Raw genomic sequence first — 16,148 nt, forward strand, 5'->3', positions numbered from 1 at the left:
TGTATAGTTGGCCTTCGTTCTGGAGGTTTACCAGATTGATAAGGGCAGACGGCCTTCACCTTAAACGGGTAGGCACCATCACGCTTTCTAGAAACATAGATTACTGTTTGAGCTTTCCAACACAGGTGATTAGCGAGCCTGTTAAAACGGGTGTGGAGTCTGTAAGGTTAAGGCTGACTAGCGCTATGATGGACTGATGTCCTGTAACTTTTTGCTCCTTAACACTGAGAAAACTGAGCTGTTGACTATTGGCCGTGCTAAACATAGCCACTTGTTTCTGAACACCACTCTGAGTTTTGACAAAAGCACCATTACCCAAAGTGAGTCAGAATAAAATCTCTGCGTTATATTTGACTCAAAGCTCTCTTCTCACATGAAGAATATTACCAAATCTGCCTTTTTTTCATCTTCGCAATATCGCTAAGATACGGCCTAGCCTATCAGCTAGTGACGCAGAGATCATAGTCCACGCAATTGTTACGTCTCACCTCGACAATTGTAACGTGCTGCTTTCTGGTCTCATCTCTAGTATGAAAGGCCTGCCGTTAGTACAAAACGCTGCACTTTTGACAAGAATGAGAAAGTTCAATCATATTACCCCGATTCTGGCCAACTTGCTTTGACTCCCGGTCTACTTGAATTGCGATTTTAAGGTCCTGTTACTTACTCATAAAATATTACATGGGTTAGCACACTCTTATCTCGTTGACTTAGTTGAACCGTATGTTCTGTCTTGAAACCTACACTTGCAAAACACTGGTCTTTTGGTGACTCCAAGAGCCAGAACGAAGTCCGCAGGCTCTCGAACATTTTCTATTCCGGCTCCAGTATTCTGGAATGCTCTATTCGCAAATATTAGAGTTGCTACCTCAGTAGAGATGTTTAAATCCCGACTTAAGACTTATTTCTTCTCTTTTGGCATTTCTTCTTTTTTTCCCAAAATGGGGTTTTGAGTTTTCCCTTGCCCAATTGGAGAGTTTAGGGGATGTTTAGATTAGGGGATGTTGTCAATCATTGCCAACTGTGGGCCTGTGAAGCCCTTTTAGACTCTTTTGTGTTTAAGAGCTATACAAATAAACCTGACTTGTGTTGATTTTTGATTGATCAGTCCAGTACTGTTGACTATAAATCTGTTTGATCCTGTCTTTTCCCAGAAGCCCTCACGTGAACGTGTCACAGGCCCCCTCGCCTTCTGTGAAGAAGAGAAAGGTGTCGCTCATCTTCGACCACATGGAGGCTGATGAGATGGCCGAGCACCTCAGCTACTTGGAGTTCAAGAACTTCTGCAGCGTTTCGGTGAGACCGGCGAGCGACCTGAGCATTTGTTTTTCTTACAACATTTTACTTGAGTTATTAAAACAGGTATTGTATACAATTGACAGTGAACATTTATTTTTACTTTTGTACTTGACGATGTCGGTGCTCTCGATTGGTCAGTTTCTGGACTACCGCAGCTACGTGGTGCGAGGCTCGGTGCGGGACAACCCAGCGCTGGAGCGCTCTGTCATGATGTGCAACGGGGTGTCCCAATGGGTCCAGCTCATGATCCTCAGCAGGCACACGGCCCAGCAGAGGGCACAGGTCTTCACCAAGTTCATCCACGTGGCTCAGGTGGGAACATTATCTTCAGCTTCCTTCTTCCACACGTTATTCCCTGGGGTATATTCACGGCAAGGCAGTTATGTTTATACAGTAATTGCCTATTAGGGCTGCACGATATTGGAAGAAAATTACATTGCAATTTTTTTTAACCTTGGGATACAGTATTGCGATGCAAAAACAGGATAACATACTCATGACGTGAAAACCAGCACACATTTCCCTTTTTCACTCTCTGTATTGCTTGGACAATTTGTATTAGTTTCAGTTGAAAAGAAACTATGCACAAAAGTATACTGAGTCATTTGTGTAAAGTCTACAAGTATTTAAAAACACTGTAGCATAGATCATTTTACACTTCAGACGATGTGAGTCCCGGGATGCACATGTCATGGAAACAATGAGTACCAGCCCTGGAGCTAGCTATGAGTCCCTGCAACTTATCATCACTGAATAGACATTCAGTAATCCTCCGCTACATCGCGGTTCTTGCTTCACGGTTCCGCTATATTGCAGATTTTCATTACAGTTGTTACTCTTTAATCTTTTATACTGTGTGTACAATATTTTTGTGTTATCCATTGCTCTTGCTCTCTATCTCTAATACTGTATTATGGCTATTTAGGCCTGCCACGCTAATTTTTTTTAGAGCAATATATTTTCACAAAAACTTTCAAGATAAACGATAGTATCGTTGATGTTTTTTATGCCACTGACATCATGATATTACAGCATAATAAAGGCTCGTACACATTACAAATTCTGCCCCGGTAATCAAACATATGAGCACAACTGTATAATGTTCTCTCATTTACTAAATAAAAGTAGGGCTCCATTTCTCAATAAGAGCAAGTAAATAAAAAGAGAAAGTTATACATGTTCAAATGAAGTGGTGAACTTAAGAAAAATAAAGTTTGAGTTTACCCTTTTCTTTTTGGGATCTTGACAGTGAAGTCTCAAAAATGTTACATAGTTTAACAAATCTTAACTGAACCATTTTAGAGGTTGTTTGTTCAAAACCTATTTTTTTTTTTTTTGGTTCATAATGGTGTTTCACATATTACAGTATATGCACTTTTAATAAGTGCTCCCAGTGGGAACTTCCCACTTAACGCCCTTTGTTCATCTGCACTTAAACAGCTAGCATTTTGTGACATATTAATACATTAGGTCCGTGGCTGTGCATTTATGAGCTTAGACCAACTGACTAGGAATAAGACAAATATTATTTTACTGCAAGTTTTGGAAGTGTTCAATTTGTTCAAACTAAAATGAAGAAAAGAGAGAGAGAGAGAGAGAGAGAGAGAGAGAGAGAGAGAGAGAGAAATATTTCCATCTCCCTCGTTTCTCGGGTCCCGCGACGCATCGTCATACTCAGCAGAGAGCAAGACCGTGTTACAGCGAACAGGTGCTCACCTTGCATTTCACTATGAAATGTGACCACACCTTCGCCATTTGTCTTTTTTCTCTCATCTCAATTTGGCGTCGCATTTTGCAACTGCTGTCTTTGCGCTTCTCAGTCGAACGCTCCACTTCCGCATCCACGCATCGGTGACGTAAGCGCGTTGTGTCACGCACGCCACTGCTGTCTTCCGTCTTCGCGGTAAACCTGATTTGCATTTTTGCTTTTCAATGTGTTTTTTGATGCGTAAACTGCGATTAATTCAAGCCTTGCACACATCCAATGTTATGTGTCAGAGGACGCACATTCGAAAAGCTTTTTGCGTCCCTCATCATTTTTGTGCGTCTAGGACGTGGGACGCACATCAAACAAATCCCTCCTGCAGTATTGAGTAGGTAAAAGTCCAGATATAAAGTTAAAATAATTTTTCAGTGTCCAGGTTTACTGTATAGTTATTTAGCACATTCCTAACACGAGTCATTAGTTTTTTTTATCAAGCTGTTATTTTAAACACGTTTTAACAAAATATGCATTCGTGTTTCTAAATTTGAGTGAATTAGTTTAAACAACACACGTTGTTGTGTACACTTGAATTTTATCCCATCAGAGTTGCCGTAGCTCTCCACCCCTCAGCCTCCCCCCAAATTTCATTCATCTGTTGCGACAAGCATTCATTACATTCTGAAGAATGATACAGTAAATGTGGGAGGTGTACATTGTTTCCTGTGACCTCAATAATAGTTATCATACAAGTGTGTAAGTATACAACACTCTTGGCTGCTCCGTGTGTGCAGTTTGATGGGTTATAATGCACCGTAATATCAGTGCTAATCGTATTAGCATGTCCAACCAGGTCCCTCTGCTGGTCTTTATATATATATATATATTACAGTTGCAGAACTGCCAACCTAATAAAACAAAACTTCCAGAACAATTTGTCCAAACTTGTCTGAATATGGATATTTTCAATATTTTGTCAAGAACATTTCCATGCAACAGTCATAATCATAACTGTTAATACATTATGGCGTCAGTGTTTGTCATTTTAATCTTTCGATTAAATCAAGCTTGTAATGGTGGACTCAGTTGCAGCCTGAATCACAGTACCACTAGATGAGATTTCGACATTCCATCATCCATCATCAAAAGTATGTGTCTATTGATTAATTCACCTTTGCCAATTCTGTTTTGAACCGTAACAAAATACAGATATTCCGTAACATTTGGCAGCTCTGCAGTTGATTAACTGCATATTAATACCAATATCGCAGGACCCTGCGATATATCCATTTCGCACACGTACATCGTGATGTCAATGTTTAAACAATATATCGTGCAGCCCTATGAATAAAAACCCCAATTTCAATGAAGTTGGAACTTTTTGTAAAACATAAAATAAAAACAGAACAGAACGATTTGCAAATACTTTTCAACCTATATTCAACTGAATAAACTACAAAGACAAGATATTTATTGTTTGACCTGATAAACCTTATTTCACCTGTTCACCTGTGGAATGTTCCACAGATGTTTGAGCATTCCTCAACTTTCCCAGTCTTTTGTGGCCCTTGTCCCATCTTTTTTTTTTTTTTTTTTTTTTTTTTTGCTGGCATCAAATTTAAAATGAGAAAATGTTTGCAGAAAAAAATTAATTTGTTTGAACATTAAATATCTGGTCTTTGTAGCGTATTCAGTTGATTATAGGTTGAAAAGGATTTGCAAATTGTTGTATTCTGTTTTTATTTATGTTTTACACAACGCCCCAACGTCATTGGAATTGGGGTTTGTAGTTTAAACAGTAAATAAACCACAAACTATTATCCGCAAAAAAATATTTTACATCATTTCAAAATCATTTTACAACATTATCCTCTGTATCTGCAGAGACTCCGAGCTCTGCAGAACTTCAACACGTTGATGGCCATCACTGGAGGCCTCTGCCATAGCGCCATCTCCCGTCTCAAAGACACGTACACCCTCCTGCCTCCTGACGTCACCAAGGTACGAAAGACAAGACGAGACCAGACTAGATTAGACCAGATTAGATTAGACCAAACCAGACTGGACTAGTCTAACCTAAACAACACTAGACAAGGCTAGATTAAACAGGACTAAAATAGATGAGACTAGAATATACTAGACTAAACAAGACTGGACTAGACTACACCAGACTAAATTAGACCAAACAAAACTATTGTAACTATACTATAATAAACAAGTCTATTGTACATTAAACTAAGCATGACCAGACTCAACTAGAATAAAATACACAAGAGTAAACTGCAGGCATTTTTATCATATTCTGAGATTTTAACATTCATGGAAACACCCCCTCCACCCACTCTGTCACCAATTTTCTCCAACTGTTGGACAGTCTCAACCTCACCCATCACGTTCTTGCCCCAGGCCACACCCTAGAGCTGGTCATCACAAACACTGCCTTCATCAATAACCTCCTGATCTGGCCATGTCTGACCACGAGGCTGTTTCCATGGAACTACCAACCCTGTTGCCCCTCAGTAGGCCCAAAAGAGTCATCAGTTTGTCGGCACGGTGGATGACTGGTTAGCACATCTGCCTCACAGTTCTGGGGACCGGGGTTCAAATTCCAGCCTCGCCTGAGTGGAGTTTGGATGTTCTCCCCGTGCCTGGGTGGGTTTTCTCCGGGCACTCTGGTTTCCTCCCACATCCCAAAAACATACGTGGTAGGTTGATTGAAGACTCTAAATTGCCCGTAGGTGTGAATGGGAGTCCAGATGTGAATGGTTGTTTGTTTCTATGTGCCCTGCGATTGGCTGGCAACCAATCCAGGGTGTGCCCCGCCTCCCGCCCGGAGATAGCTGGGATAGGCTCCAGCAGCCCGCGACCCTAGTGAGGATAAGCGGTAAAGACAATAGATGGAGTCATCAGTTTCCGGAACCTCAAAAACATAAACACGGACACCCTGCTGAGTGATTGACTGACCTCAAGCATCTCTCCTCTGCCAACACCCCCTATTAGTCACTGATTAGGTGGATGTTTACAATGCATCACTGAGCAGCCTTTTGGACCACCATGCCCCTGTTGAGAAGAGTCACCTTCACCCAGACTGCCCCATGATACACCACTGAGCTCATAGAGTGTCACGTGTCCTTGAAAGGCATTTCAGGGACACAGGACTCACTGTCCGCAAAACAGCCTACCGTGTGCATCAGAAAGCCTACAGCAGAGGGGCCAGATCTAGCACACCACATCATTTTATGTGACCTGCGAAAGAAAATCATGTGTGACTACTTCTATGATTCTTGCTAAGACTTGTATCAAAATTTCAAATTGTTATATGTAATAAATTATAACGAACTATTGCAAGCATTTTTTTGTTGTTACAAAAACCATTTTTACAGTAACTTGAATAGCTGAACAAACTATTAACCTTGACTTCTGATTTCAAAACAGTTATCCATCGATTTGTTGTGTATTTATGATAATATGATGAGGCAAATGAACATGTACATGGTTTCGCAGTCATAGCGGCCCTCTGAGGGGAACTGCAACAACAATGTGGCCCGTTTGGCACCCCTGGTCCCTCAGTAAAACATGGTCCCGGTTCTACTCCCACATGATTAACAATAGCCCTGGAAACCCCAAGCAACTTTTCTCTACCATAAATCCTCTCCTCAACCCACAAGCCCCCCTTACACTTGGACACTTCCCAGGAGAGGTGCAATAGATTAATCTCCTTCAGGATGAAAGTGGAAAATATCCGCTCCCATCTTTCCAGACACCCTCCGACCCCACTTTTCCTCCTCTCCAGGCCTTCTGTCCCCTCAACCCAACTGTTTACCCTCAGGCCAGGACTACTCAGCCTTTCTGCTCTTTCACAGACGCCTCTCAGCGAGAAGTTGAGGGCATCGTAAAAAAGATGAAACCCTGTACCTCTGCCCTGGACCCATTTCCCTCATCCCTGATAAAATTACACTGCAATAAGTCCACCGATCACTGCCTTTCCCTCCAAGCTGGTCAAATACCATCCATCCATCCATTCTCAGTACCGCTTATCCTGTTCAGGGTAGCGGGGTGATGGACCCTATCCCAGCTGACTTTGGGCGAAAGGTGGACTAAAACCTGAACTGGTCGACAGCCAGTCGCAGGGCACATATATAGACACGGACAACCACTCGCACTCACATTCACAATGTCACTGAATGGGAACTGAACCCACGCTGCCTGAACCTAAATCAGGCGAATGCATCACTACAGCATCAGGTACTTGGTCAAATATCACTGCCCTGAAAACCGCAATAATCAAACCACTACTCAAAAAGGCCAACCTGGATCATGAAGTCTTTGCAAATTACCACCCAATTTATAGCCTCCCTTTCCAATCTACAGTGTTGGAAAGAGTAGATGCTGCCCAGCTCAAAAATCATCTCTCATCAAACAGTCTTTATGAGAACTTCCAGTCTGGCTTCTGCCCTGGTCACAGCATTGAAACCGCTTTGGTCAGGCTCATAAATGATCTGTTGATGACAGCAGATGCCAGCTCACCATCTATTCTTATTCTTCTTAACCTCTCTGCAGCATTTGATACCATTGACCACCGAATCCTCTATCATCGCCTTCACTCCATCATTAGACACTCTGACTCTGCCCTGGCCTGATTCATATCATAACTCACTGACAGAACAGAGTATGTTTCCCTGGGAGTAGCAAAGTCAGAAACTCTCCCTGTAACCTGTGGTGACCCTCAGGGTTCCTTCCGTGGCCCCACCCTCTTCACCATATACTCGCTTCCCCTTGGCCATGGCATCTCATTCTACTGGTGCGCTGCTGACACCCAACTTTATATAAAAAACAAACCGACCCCCTCTGCAGTCCCGTCCTCATCTTCACTCACCACTTGCCTGGAGGAGATAAAGGCGTGGATGATTCATAACTTCCTTCAACTCAACACTTTAAAAATGGAAGCTATTCTTGTTGGCACACGACACCATCACCAGCATCACTTTCTCCGGCCATAACATTCACCTCTTTTCTTTAGTCATCAACCTAGGTTTCAAAATGGACCTTACATGACTTTTGACCCCAACATCAAAAACCTCTCCAAGACGTCCTTCTTTCACCTCAGAAATATTAGTAAACTGAACCCCACACTCACTCTCTCCGATGCCAAAAAACATGTCCATGCCTTTGTCTCTGCCAGGCTTCATTACTGCAACACACTTCTCATCGAGTACATCCAGCAGTTGCAATACATACAGAACAGCTCTGTCAGGATCTTGATGAGAGTGCGATTCCAAGTACATTCGCATCACACTCGTCCTCAGTTCCCTCCACTGACTTCCTGTACAATACAGGATCAGATTCAAGGTCTCCCTGCTGTCCCACCAGTACCTCAACGACACTGTCTCCCTATACCTCAAAGAACTACTCACCCCACATTCCTCCACAAGTAACCTCCGATCTGGACAGGCAAACCCTCTACAGCCTTTGAGGACTGGGATTCGATCAACAGGCTAGTGCACCTTCTGCTCCACTGCTCCCAGTATGTGGAATGCTCTCCCCGACCATCTAAGGGCACCGCAGACTGTGAATGCTTTTAAGAAAGGCTTGAAAATGCACATTATTAGAAAAACCTTTGATTATTAATTATTTTCTGTGGACATTGTTTTTAGTATCGTTTTCTTCCCTTCTTTAGTATTGTTTCTTTCAATGTTGCCTTGCTTCTTTTAGAGATACCATAGTTCCAAGTCTTATGTCTTTTACCTTTTTACCTTTATGGACAGAATTTCAAGGTGCAGCCGAGGCACTGAGAGGGTCCGGTTTGGTGACCACAGCACTGCGTCTCTGCTTTCTGCAGATGATGTGGTTCTGATGGCTTCATCAAGCTGCAATCTTCAACTCTCGCTGGAGCGGTTTGCAGCGAACTGTGAAGCGGCTGGAATGAAAATCAGCACCTCCAAATCTGAGGTCATGGTCCTTAGTGGGAAAAGGGTGAAATGCCCTCTCCAGATCAAGGAAGAGATCCTGCCCCAAGCGCAGGAGTTCAAGTATCTCGAGGTCTTGTTCATGAGTGCGGGAGATCAACAGGCAGATCAGTGCAGCATCTTCAGTGATGCGGACTCTGTATCGGTCTGTCGTGGTGAAGAAGAAGCTGAGACGAAAGGAAAAGCTCTTGATTTACCAGTCAATCTATGTTCCTACCCTCACCTATGGCCATAAGATGCGGCCTGGTGAGGTGTTCCAGGCACGTCCCACTGGGAGGAGGACCCAGGGATGACCCATGACACACTGGAGAGACTATGTCTCCCGGTAAGACAAAACTAACTACACTGGACTAGACTTCATTAGACTAAACAAGACTACTTTACTACATTAGCCTAAACAAGATGAAACTAACAACACTGGACTAGACTTGATTAGACTAAAGACTACACTACATTAAACTGCACTATACTAGACTAAACAGGACTACTGTACACTTAACTAACGATTAGAGTCGACTAGAATAATAATTATAATAATAATTTAAGGCGGAGGTGGGACTGCATCAGGGATCAGCCCTGAGCCCCTTCCTTTTTGCAGTGGTGATGGATAGGCTGACAGATGAGTTTAGACTGGAATTCCCGTGGACCATAATGTTTGCAGATGACATTGTGATCTGCAGTGATAGCAGAGAGCAGCTGGAGGAACAGTTAGAAAGATGGAGGCATGCACTGGAAAGTAGAGGAATGAAGATTAGCCGAAGTAAGACAGAATTGTGCATGAATGAGAGGGGTGGTGGGGGAAGAGTTAGGCTACAGGGAGAAGAGATAGCAAGGGTGGAGGACTTTAAATACTTGGGGTCAACCGTCCAGAGCAATGGAGAGTGTGGTCAGGAAGTGAAGAAACGGGTCCAAGCAGGTTGGAACGGGTGGAGGAAGGTGTCAGGTGTGTTATGTGACAGAAGAGTCTCTGCTAGGATGAAGGGCAAAGTTTATAAAACAGTGGTGAGGCCAGCCATGATGTACGGATTAGAGACACTGGCACTGAAGAGACAATAGGAAGCAGAGCTGGAGGTGGCGGAAATGAAGATGTTGAGGTTCGCTCTCGGAGTGACCAGGTTGGATAAAATTAGAAATGAGCTCATCAGAGGGACAGCCAAGGTTCGATGTTTTGGAGACAAAGTTAGAGAGAGCAGACTTGGATGGTTTGGACACGTCCAGAGGAGAAATAGTGAGTATATTGGTAGAAGGATGATGAGGATGGAGCTGCCAGGCTAAAGAGCTAGAGGAAGACCAAAGAGAAGGTTGATGGATGTCGTGAGGGAAGACATGAGGGCAGTTGGGTTGGTGTTCGAGAGGAGGATGCAGGAGATTGGCTTACATGGAAAAGGATGACGCGCTGTGGCGACCCCTAACGGGACAAGCCGAAAGGAAAAGAAGAAGAAGAAGAAGAGAGTCGACTAGATTAAACTAAGCTTAAATAGACTAAAACCAGGTGATTCTTATTTCCTGTTGTCGAAATGAGTGAGGTGAATTTCCGGGTCTGGAAAATGTTCTCATCTGGCTGAGGAAGCGTTTCCGTCAGGTAGGAGCAAAGAATACTTTGAGACACAGGCATTTGGGCTAAATCAGGTTTATTGAACAAGCCTTTGTGTCATAACAGCTGTTTTCAAAGTCAGATTCGCTAAAAGCCCATCCGAAATTCTCAGTCACAAGCTTATAAAGTCTCGCATCTGTGGGCATACTCTTAAGTACCGCCACTAAGCCTGATTGGTTTACTGAGTGGGTTTGAGTAGTCAAGCTACTCCCTCTTACCTTTAGTTGGTGTCACTTTTGTCCACAAGGTGGCTTTCTGTCTTTGAATCAACCGTACACGCTGCAAATTCATTTGGTGCCTCTCTGTCTAGAGTTTCAGCCTTTTTCAGTACCAAATGGTAATTGTTCCTTTTGATATTACAATGGCAGCTCCCGTTTATGGCTTCGCCTCCTAGCTTACCCAGAGGACATATTGTCTTGTAAACAGAAGGGGAGACCTGCTAGATAAGCAATTGGTCCCAAGAATGCAGTTGCCCTCTTTGAAGTAGATAGTTCCAAGGGAAGATAGTTGAAACACTCACTCTCTTACATGTATTCTGCTGTACTGTGAAAATGTCTAAATAAGGTGCTATTAAAAATATACCACATGAGCACCTTCTCTCATGCCGTTGTCAGGCGCTGAGTGAGATGACGGAACTGCTGTCGTCGCGCAGCAACTATAGCAACTACCGCCGTCTCTACAGCGAGTGCTCTGGGTTCAAGGTTCCGATTCTGGGCGTGCACCTCAAAGATTTGATCTCCCTCAATGAGGCTCTACCCGACTACGTGGATGGGGACAAGATCAACCTTGGCAAGCTGCAGCATCTTCACAGCAACGTCAACGAGCTTCTGGAGCTGCACAGACTCACGCCACCATTTGAGGCCAACAAAGACCTCCTGCACCTGTTGACGGTAGGAGACCCAGATCCAGTCCCAGACCCAGACCCCCCAAGGAGTCTTGCTGGAATATCGCCAATGATGTCTTTAATGCTTCAGCTCTCTCTAGATCTCTACTACACTGAGGACCAGATCTATGAACTCTCCTACACCAAGGAACCCAAGAACCCCAAGATCCAGGTCAGTCACCTTCACACTCAACAAGTGTAGCCAATGGTTAATGGACTGCACTTATATTGCGCTTTATCTACAGCTTCACAGTGACCAAAGCGCTTTACAAAGCCTCACGTTCCCCCATTTACACACACATTCATACATCAATGGGCGGCTGCTGCCATGCAAGGCGCTGCCAGGCCCACTGGGAGCAATTAGGGTTCAGTGTCTTGCCCAAGGACACTTCCACATGCGGACAGTTGGAGCTGGGATTCGAAACGGCGACCCTTCGGTCACTGGACGACCCGCTCTACCAACTGAGCCACAGCCGCCCAGTATCTTGGTACCATGGTGATTTCATGGTTATTGTAGGGAAAAATATGGTGATACAGTGGTATCGTGATGTTATCATTATTGTGGGCTTAATTATTTTGACAATATAGTATTGACGTTTAATCAATATTGCGGACAAAACAACGGTGATATTACAGTCATAGATATTGGTGGTGTAAAAACGAAACACAAATGACAGGATAACAACTTGGAGTTTACGGTTTGATGAAAATGAAAATTGTACAAAACACATCAGGTCATATGTCGCATGGTCAAAAACTATGATGCTTCTATCATGAACTGGCTTCATTTGACTAATGTCCAGCTTGACCCCATTCTACTCTCTCTCCAGTCATCTGACTCACTATTGCCAATGAAGTCAACAACCTTTTTGTTAAAGTGGGTCTAAGAGCTAAATAGCTGAAGAATAACCAGATACCAATGTAAATAAGAAGACCTTACACATTGAATTTAATCATTTTAAATCTGTTCCTTGGGGCAGTGTGTAAAAGTGTTGTATTATAAGTTGTAAAACAATTTGAATAAGAGATCCACAGTTTGCAACAATATTGACTTGGAAATCATTAAAGCGGTAATTGATTGTGTTATGAAACCGTTGACATATATCTGCAGGAACTTTTTTTATAATAGGAATCTTTCCTGAGAAAATGAAACTGGCTAAAGTGCTCCCAATATATGCAGATGGTGAGAAACAAGTGATAACTAATTACCAACCAGGCTTCTTACTTTGTGAAATTTCAAAGATACTGGAGAAATCGTGTAATTATATACTTTTTTAGAAAAGCACAACTTATTAAATGATCAACAATACAGCTTTCGTAATAACAGATCTACATCTTTAGCAGTGATGGATTTTGTAGAGTACAGCAGCAGCAATTGATAAGAAGGGAAATTTCATCAGCGTATTCATTGACTCATGAAAAAAAATTTTATACTATTAATAACTCCTTATTATGACAGAAAGTGAGGAATATGGTATAAGAGGTCTGTCACAATGTTGGTTACACAGCTATATAAACAATAGACAACAACATGTTCAACATGTTGAAATTAATGTCAGATCAAAAAACATTATCTTGTGGACTTTCCCAAGGCTCCATTTTCGGGCCCAAGTTATTTATCATTTATTTAAATAATGCCTGCAATGTATTGCAGATTCTGAAGCTACTCATCTTTGGTGATGATACAAATATTTTTTGAGAGAGAGGGAAGTCTGGGCGTCCCTGCTAAAGCTACTGCCCCCTGCGACCCGACCTCGGATAAGCGGTAGAAAATGGGTGGATGGATGGATGGATGATATTAATCAAATAATTTTAACAGTAGAACATGAATTGACCAAATTAAATAAATGGTTCAGTAAAAACAAACTTTCTCGGAATGATAAGAAGTCAAAATGGATGTGTTTTGGTTTTAATAAGGTAAATGCCAACTTAAAATTGTGTTTAAATGGAGTACAAAATAAATGGATCAATGAAACTACAGTAAGTTATTGGGGATGAACATAGACCATGAGCTTTGTTGGATGTCACATATAGAAAACATTAGAAAAAATATATCAAAAATGTATAGGTATACTGTACAGAATAAAAACTTTATTAAAGAGAAATGGTTTGAAATTATTTTATTCAACTTAAGTGATACCCTGTTTTACCTATTGCTCTGAAATCTGGGTAAATGTATGTAAAACATATATAGAACCAGTAATTTAATTGCAAAACAGGAAAATAAGAATAATGCATAGCGTGGGATTTTTGGAACCCACGAATCAACTATTTACAAAATCCCAAATCTTAAAAGTAATAGACCTAATTAAATAAAAAATGTTGAAAATTGTATTTAATACTGTAGCATATATTAGTCAAATAAAATTTGTATTAATTTAGGAGAAAAGAATAAGCCGGAAGCGACGCTTGCGTTACTTCCGGTTTACCGTAATTTTAAGTTTAATTGTTAAAATCAAACTAATATGTCTCGTAAAGGAAAAGCATGTCACTTTTTATAGGTATAAAATTTAGGGAAAGTGATGACAAACCTTTTTATCAGACTCGTAAACTGAAGGTTGCGACACTTTATGAAATTTTGAGTTCTAGATGACTGAGGTTTACTTAAACTCAGAACACACCCAAAATACAACCAAGAGGGGAACTTTATAGTAATAAATGGTGATATCATGGTGTGGTGGTATGTTTAATATGAGGATGTTGTCGTAGATCTCCGGCACACTTACTTCTAACAAGCACATGCATGTTTGGGTTAGCAGCATGGGCGTCTGCTTTGCAAGAAAGGCGCACCGCAACAGTCACTCAACCACATCAAAGTGCAAAGTTGGGGTGTGACGCCGTGTGTGCGTGTGTAATTGATTTGGTTTTCTCTCATGGCTGCAGCCCGTCACTCCAGTTAAACCACCGGTGGTGGCAGAATGGGGGTCCGGGGTCGCCCCCCGCCTTGACCCCGACACCATATCTAAACACGTCAAACAGATGGTGGACGTGAGTATAACGCGTATGAGTGCCCATCAGGGACATCATTCATGATTACGTGTATGTCAGTATGCTATATACTGAAAGAGCATTTCACTTTTGTGTTTATGAGAGCATTTCAGTTGTATTAGGGAGACTTTTGTTTGTGTGTACAGTATAAGAGTGTTTCAATAGTATGTGTGAGAACATTCCAGTAGTGTGTGAGAGAAAAAAATTATGTAGTGTGTGAGAGTGGTTCAGTAGTGTGTGCGAGTGTTTCAGTAGCGTGTGAGCGAATTGTTTTTAAAATAGTGTGTCAGAGATTTTCAGAATGTGAGCAAAATAAAATTCAGTAGTGTTTGAAACGCAGTCGCACACGCTACTGAACAGCTTTCAAACATGCTACTGGAACACGCTCACGCAACTGAAATACTCTCACAAACAACTGAAACTCTGTCACACACAACTGAAACACTCTCTCACCAAATTGAAACATTCTTACGCAACCTAAATGCTCTCAGACACATTTGAAACACTTAGAACTGAAATGCTCTCAGGTTGGGAGGTAATCCTGTATTACTGCATTTGCCTCTACCGGCCCCTCACACACACACACACACACACAAACACACACACAAACACGTGCACACACGATTTTCACTTCCTTATTCCGGTAGAAGAAGCAGAAGTGGTGAACGCGCCACTCTCTCTTTGTGTCGCCCCCTTTAGTCCATCATGAAGAATTACGACTACAAGCAGGATGGTTACATCCCTCTGGAAGACTTTGAGAATATTTCCGCCAACTTCCCCTTCTCCTTCTGCACGCAGCAAACTGAAAGGTGACAGTATAGTGTAAATGCGCTTTAATCACACATGTAAGTAGCGGACTGGCGGCACATGGGAGACCGGTTAGCACATCTGCCTCACACTTCTGAGGACCCAGGTTCAAATCCAGTCTCACCTGTGTGGAGTTTGCATGTTCTACCCGTTTTCTCCGGGCACTCCGGTTTCCTCCCACATCCCAAAAACATGCATGGTAGGTTGATTGGAGACTCTAAATTGTCCTTAGGTGTGAATGTGAGTGCAAATGGTTGTTTGTTTGTATGTGCCCTGCGATTGGCTGGCAACCAGTTCAACCCCGCTTCTCGCCCGAAGTCAAGTGAGCTCGGTGCCAGCACTCTTGCGAAAATGAATGGATGGATTTAAATGTATTTATAAGGCACAATGGGATTTAAAGAAGAGAACATGGCAACAAACGGATAAGAGTGGATTGCCAAAAATATTTATAATTGTTAATTATTTATAATTGTATAATAAAATGTATTTATGTCCATCCATCCATCCATTTTCTGAGCCGCTTCTCCTCAGTCGGGTCGCAGGCTGCTGGAGCCTATCCCAGCTATCATCGGACAAGAGGCAGGGTACACCCTGAACTGGTTGCCAGCCAATCGCAGGGCACATACAAACAAACAACCATTCGCACTCACATTCACATCTACGGGCAATTTAGAGTTGTCAATTAATGCATGCTTTTTTTGGGATGTGGGAGGAAACCGGAGTGCCCGGAGAAAACCCACGCAGGCACGGGGAGAACATGCAAACTCCACACAGGCGGGACCGGGGATTGAACCCTACTCCTCAGAACTGTGAGGCAGACGCTCTAACCAGTCGGTCACCGTGTCGCATGTATTTATGTATTATTTATAATTATTATTATTATTATTGTAAAGCTTTTTGTACACACAG

At 42.4% G+C, this 16,148-nt stretch overlaps 1 protein-coding gene across 2 annotated transcripts in view; it reads left to right on the forward strand.

The window, feature by feature from the left end:
* rasgrp4 (RAS guanyl releasing protein 4) overlaps window positions 1-16,148 on the forward strand; it is a 39,813-nt gene that overhangs the window by 18,700 nt on the left and 4,965 nt on the right. Inside the window, exons 6-12 of one of the 2 annotated variants that reach the window (XM_061781374.1) lie at window positions 1,155-1,296; window positions 1,438-1,611; window positions 4,886-5,002; window positions 11,176-11,451; window positions 11,536-11,616; window positions 14,328-14,432; window positions 15,132-15,241. In XM_061781374.1, coding sequence (XP_061637358.1) covers window positions 1,155-1,296; window positions 1,438-1,611; window positions 4,886-5,002; window positions 11,176-11,451; window positions 11,536-11,616; window positions 14,328-14,432; window positions 15,132-15,241 — 1,005 coding nt within the window. The remainder of the gene's footprint in view (window positions 1-1,154; window positions 1,297-1,437; window positions 1,612-4,885; window positions 5,003-11,175; window positions 11,452-11,535; window positions 11,617-14,327; window positions 14,433-15,131; window positions 15,242-16,148) is intronic. The other variant, XM_061781375.1, reaches the window with a different exon arrangement.

Source organism: Phyllopteryx taeniolatus, chromosome 8, assembly GCF_024500385.1.
Source record: "Phyllopteryx taeniolatus isolate TA_2022b chromosome 8, UOR_Ptae_1.2, whole genome shotgun sequence".
In the NCBI taxonomy this organism is placed as follows: Eukaryota; Metazoa; Chordata; class Actinopteri; order Syngnathiformes; family Syngnathidae; genus Phyllopteryx; species Phyllopteryx taeniolatus.